This window comes from Eretmochelys imbricata, chromosome 17, assembly GCF_965152235.1.
Source record: "Eretmochelys imbricata isolate rEreImb1 chromosome 17, rEreImb1.hap1, whole genome shotgun sequence".
Taxonomy (NCBI): Eukaryota; Metazoa; Chordata; order Testudines; family Cheloniidae; genus Eretmochelys; species Eretmochelys imbricata.
The window spans coordinates 930,626-935,496 of record NC_135588.1 but is presented as its reverse complement, the minus strand read 5'-3'; the positions used below and the strand labels follow the sequence as shown (position 1 = coordinate 935,496).

The following is a 4,871-nucleotide window of genomic DNA, read 5'->3' as shown; positions in this document are numbered from 1 at the left end:
GCTGGAGAGAGCTGCTGCCCGATGCCATATGCTAGGGGCTCACCCCACCCCCCGTTCTGGCCTTTCCCCATTGGATGGGGGCTGGAGGAAGAATTCAGCCACTGCACATTTGCAGGGAGAAAAGTTCCCACTCCCCAAATGCTACTGAGAGTCGATCTGGAGAGGGGGCTGTAGGCACTAGAAGACCCTGCGGCCATGCGGCCTTTTTGGCTGTGGCAGGAGTGGGCAGCCCCGGGGTGCCAGGGATGCTCTGTTAGGTGGGCGAATAGCGCTCTATGCTCCGGCCACCTTCGCTGTGCAGCAGGGGGCCTGGACCCAGCATCTCGGCCGCCTTCTCCTGGCTCAGCCCCAGGTGCTCGGCTGTGAATCGGGCCAGTGGGTACAGGCTCTCCAGGCCCTTGGGGTCGCTGAGGAAGTGCGAGGTGTGCGAGAGCAGCTCCGCCGCCTTCTCCTGCTTGAGGCCCAGCTGGTCGGCCGTGAGCCGGGCCATGGCGAAGACGCTCTCAGGGAAGTCCAGCTTGGACTTGCCGTCGGGCCCAGCCGCGTGCATCTTCATGTGGCTGATGAGGTTGCGCTGCTGGGCGAACTTGCCGCCGCAGACCTGGCACTCGTAGGGCTTCTCGCCCGAGTGGATGCGCGCGTGCTCGGTGAGCCGGTACTGCCGGGTGAAGCGCATGCCGCAGGCGTCGCAGGCGAAGGGCTTGAGGCCCAGGTGGCTGCGCATGTGCCGGGTCATGGTGCCGCGCTGCGTGAACTTCTTGCCGCAGATGGTGCAGGGGTAGGGCCGCGTGAGCCAGTGCGTCTTCTCGTGCTGCCGCAGCGTGGCCGGGTCCTTGTAGGCCTTGTCGCAGGAGGAGCAGCGGTAGGGCCGGATGATGTCGCCCAGGCTCTGGCCGCCCTTGTCCAGGAAGGGGCCGGCCTGCTCCGCGGCTGCCTTGTGGTACAGCTCCTCCTCGGTGTGGGCCTCCACGTGGGCGTTGAGCTGCTCCGAGCTGGGGAAGCCCTTGCCGCAGGGGATGCACACGTACAGGTTGTCCCCCAGGCTCTCGGGCTCGTAGGCCAGGTGGTTGCAGTAGGGGCCCAGGGTGCCCCCGGGAGATGGGCCCTCGCTGCTGCCCGTGTCCTCGCTGGTGCTGTTGTCGTTCTCCAGCTCGTTGCTCTCGATGCTGGGGTAGCGGGACTGCAGGGGCGACTCGGCCTTCTCCTCCCGCTCAGGCTCCTTCTCCGCCTCGCACTCCTCCAGGTAGCTGCCCATTCGCTCGTGCTTCATCCAGCGGTACAGGAAGTCGTGGCCCTCGGCCCGGGCAGGGGGCTCGACACAGGGCGGGCTGCCACGGAAGCGCTCTGCGGGGTGGATCACGCCTTCACCCACCTGGGGGGGGTCTTTGTAGGCGGAGCCGTGGCTGGCCAGCAGAGAAGCGCTGCCCGGCGGGCTGTCGTGCCCGGGGGCCAGCAAGGGCTCCCTGCTGTCCCCGGGGTGGAGTCTGTCTGTGGGCAGCAGCTGGGAGGAAGGGCTGCTGGGGCTCTTTTTGGAGAGGTCCAGGCCGCAGGGCGGAGAGCAGTGCCTCTCGGGTGGGCACAGGCCCGGCTGGTGCAGGGTGGGGCCCTGGGCGGTGGAGGCATAGAGCTCCCCACACTGGGTGCTGAGCGGGTTGAGGGGCTCGCCAGGCTGCACGTCCACAGGCCGGGGGGCACCCGCGTAGCAGGCCTGGATGACAGGGGCGGCCCGCAGGCCCCTGGCCACCTTGCTGTAGGGGCTGTAGCTGCCTCGCAGGTGACAGTACTTGCCAGACCGCTTCAGCTTCTTCTTGCACAGAGCCACCAGGGCCGGCACCTGCAGGTAGCTAGCGGCCGCCAGCACGGCCCCCAGGCCCGGCTCGCCCGGCTCGCACTCGCCCAGCCGGCCGGTGTAGATGAAGTCCAGCACCAGGCGGAAGACGCCGGGGCTCACCATCTCGTGGTCCAGGTTGAGCAGGTTGTCGTGCACCACCAGCGACTTCAGGTAGACGCTGCTGGCCGCCAGGATGTTCTTGTGCGCGCGGAACAGCGCGTTCTGCACCACGATGATCACGTCGCACAGGAAGCCCTTGGCCCGCTGCGTGTTGAGCTGCAGGAGCAGCTGCCTCGAGTGGCTCGGCACCTCCATGGCCTCGAGCGCGGGGCTGCCCCCGCCACCTGCAAGAGACACACGGTGAGGGGCTGGCGGCCGGCCCGGCCCGGCCCAGCGCAGCGCAGCGCAGCGCAGCCGCGGCCTAATGGAGGCAAAACATCCCCGCCCCGCTGCCCGCTGCGCAAGGGCTGAGGAATGCTGCGGCGGGCGCTGCCGGGGAGGGAGCGGGGCGCCGCCGTCCGACCTGCCGCCCCCACCCCGGCGCGCAGCGCCCGCTTCGCAGCCCCCCGGGGGAGCCCCGAGCTGGGCAGCGGGGAGCGCGGGCCCCACGCGCCCCGTGCCCCCAGGGCCCAGCGAGGGGCCGGCTCCCAGCGCCAGGCCCCCCGCCGGCCGCCCCTGCTAGCGCCCGGCCCCGACGCGCCCTTGGCGGGCTCCCGCCGGCTGCTGCGCTGGGGGGTCTCGGCTTTGGGCTGCGGCGGGGGCAGTTGCGCGCCCGGAGCTGCGCCACTTCGACGGGACGAGGGCGCCGCGCCCCCGGCCGCAGCGGGAAGGGGAAGCCCCAGCCCCGGGCTGCTGAGCGGCCAGGGCCCAGCCGCTACCTGGGGAGGAGAGGGCGAGTCCTGCCGGGGAGCCGGGGCTGCGCCGCCTCCTCTGCGCACTGGCTGCTGCGCTGCCTTGTGCCACCCCTTATATCGGGGCTTCTCTGCGCGGCCGGGCGGGGGAGGGGGGAAGCCCCTGCAGGCGCTGGGGGAAGGTGACATCACTCCCGCCGCTGCCAGCGCCGCCTGCGAGCCCCAGCCCCACCTGAGCGGGGGGCGGAGGGGCCAGGCCACCTGCCGCTCCCCGGCCGGGCCCCCTCTGCCCCCTTCCTGCCTTACACGCACCCGCTGACCTGGAGCGGCCCCTTCCCAGCGCCCGCCCGCCCGCCCGCAGCCCGGGGGGAACATCGCTCCAGTTCTGACCCCAAACCCGACGAGCGGGGCCCGGCCTCCAGGGCCAGCCCCGTGGGCCAGGGGTGCTGGGGGGGGGTCAGGAGCCCCTCGCCTTCCTGCCCCGCTTTCTCCCGCCTCCCTGGTGCGCCCCAATTCGAGCCGCCAGCGCCGATTTTGGCACCAGGAGGCCCAAAACCCAGCGAAGGAGCGGGGTCGGGCTTCCCCGAAGCGCCCCAGCTCGGGCTGGCTTGCTGGGGAGAAGAGGCGGCCCGCAGCGGAGCGAGGCCCCTTTCCCCGGGCCCAGGCCGGGACAGGCCGCGCTGCGCGGGGGGCACCCCGGAGAGCCAGAGGAAGGCGCTGCTGGCCTGGGAGCGGGATGGCCGGAGCCCTACACCCGGGCTGGGCCGGGCCCGGGCCGCAGCGAGCTGGGCCCCAGCTGGCGCAGCTGCTGTGGCGGGGAGAGCGAGGCGGCGGAGCTGTGGGTGCGCCAGGGCCAACTGGACTCGGGCAGTGCGAGCCCGAGGGCGGGGAAGGGCCGGGCTGGAGCCGGGACCCGCCGGGACAGCCAAACTTCGCCATTTTACAGCATCTTTGGGCAGAGGCGCTGGAACAACGTTGAACGGGGCGCTGAGAGCCATTATACCCTGAGCAGGATGGAAACCGCTCCCCCAGCAGACCTAGTCCCAGCACCTCTGTCTCTGGGGCGGGAGCGGGGCCTGGGGGCGAGGAAAAGGGGCTGGACGAGAGAGACCTGCCTCGGGGCGAGTCCCCGCCCGCAGGGAGCCCCGGCCCGACTCAGCCCCGGCGGGACCCGCACTCTGCCCGCGGGGATCGGTCCCTTCCTGCAGCCCCGCCTGGGGAAGACCCAGCCGAGCTGGAGTCGCCAGCGGGACTCCCGTCCATGGGATTGTCTGGGAGCCGCGAGCACCGAGGGCAGGCCCTGGCGCCCACCTGGGGCGAGGACCCCTGGGAGTTCCTGCCGGCTCTGGGGGCAGAGACACGCAGGGGGCCTAGCGCTGGCTCCCCGGGTCCTGGCCCTCATCTCCCATCCCGGGATCCGGCTGCGGCCCCTGCAGGGCGCTGGAACAGCGTGTCTAGCGCGGGTGCTGAGAGCCAGGGAACCAAACGCTAACCCTGGGTATGATGGAGCCACTTCAAGCCGTGGGGGTGGGAGCGCCCCCCGCACCGGAGTTCCAGCAGCTCCGGCCGTTCTGCCACCCCCCCTCCAGCAGAGACCGACCCCTTCCTCCTCTGGTCTCTGAGCCTGGCGCCCCGCGAGCGGCCCCGGCCCCAAGGCTGCGCTCGCCGTCCTGCAAAGCGCCCGCTGCCTCGGGCTGCGGCTCAACCCCCCAGGGCGCCGCCTGCCCGGCTTTCTGCGTTCGCGCCCGGGAGGGACCCAGCCGTGCCCCCGCGCAGCCCCTTCCCCGGTTCTGTGCTGTATTACAGGATGGCTGGGGGGCGCCCCGGCCAGGTGTGCGGCCGCCCGGCGTTGGGAGCCCGCCCTGCTCCCAGGGGCACGGGCAGAAGCCCCTGGCACAGGCGCCCTCCCGCCCCGTCCTGTCCCGCCGTACCTGGGGGCTCCGTCGCTTCCGCCAGCCAGCCGAGGTCTCTGCGGACTCTCATATCCCCGCAGCAGCAGCCTCAGCCCCTGGGTCCCCGCCGTGCGCTCCCCGCCGCCAGCCGGCGCCTCCGGCCCATGCCAGCTCTACGGACTCTGCTGCCAAGGCGCTGCCTCCCCCGGCGGTCGCTGCGCCCTGCGTGCCAGGCCCGGCGGCCGCTCCGGGGCGCAGCATGTGCCGCCGGCGCACGGCTCGGCGCAAAGGTAAAGC

The 4,871-nt window shown here is 72.3% G+C and overlaps 1 protein-coding gene across 1 annotated transcript; it reads right to left on the bottom strand.

Moving 5' to 3' along the window:
- Positions 1-253: 253 nt before the first annotated feature.
- On the bottom strand, positions 254-4,665 carry HIC1 (HIC ZBTB transcriptional repressor 1). Its single transcript, XM_077836680.1, has 2 exons — positions 4,614-4,665; positions 254-2,175 (listed from the first exon to the last, which is right to left on the bottom strand). Exons 1-2 carry the CDS (start codon positions 4,663-4,665, stop codon positions 254-256), a joined length of 1,974 nt encoding a protein of 657 aa, XP_077692806.1.
- Positions 4,666-4,871: the final 206 nt, after the last annotated feature.

Excerpts from the sequence above, each read along its gene's own strand:
- HIC1 (XM_077836680.1), bottom strand. The coding sequence starts at position 4,665 with ATGAGAGTCCGCAGAGACCTCGGCTGGCTGGCGGAAGCGACGGAGCCC. Across the intron at positions 2,176-4,613 it reads GGAAGCGACGGAGCCCCCAG|GTGGCGGGGGCAGCCCCGCG; the intron begins GTACGGCGGGAC and ends TGTCTCTTGCAG.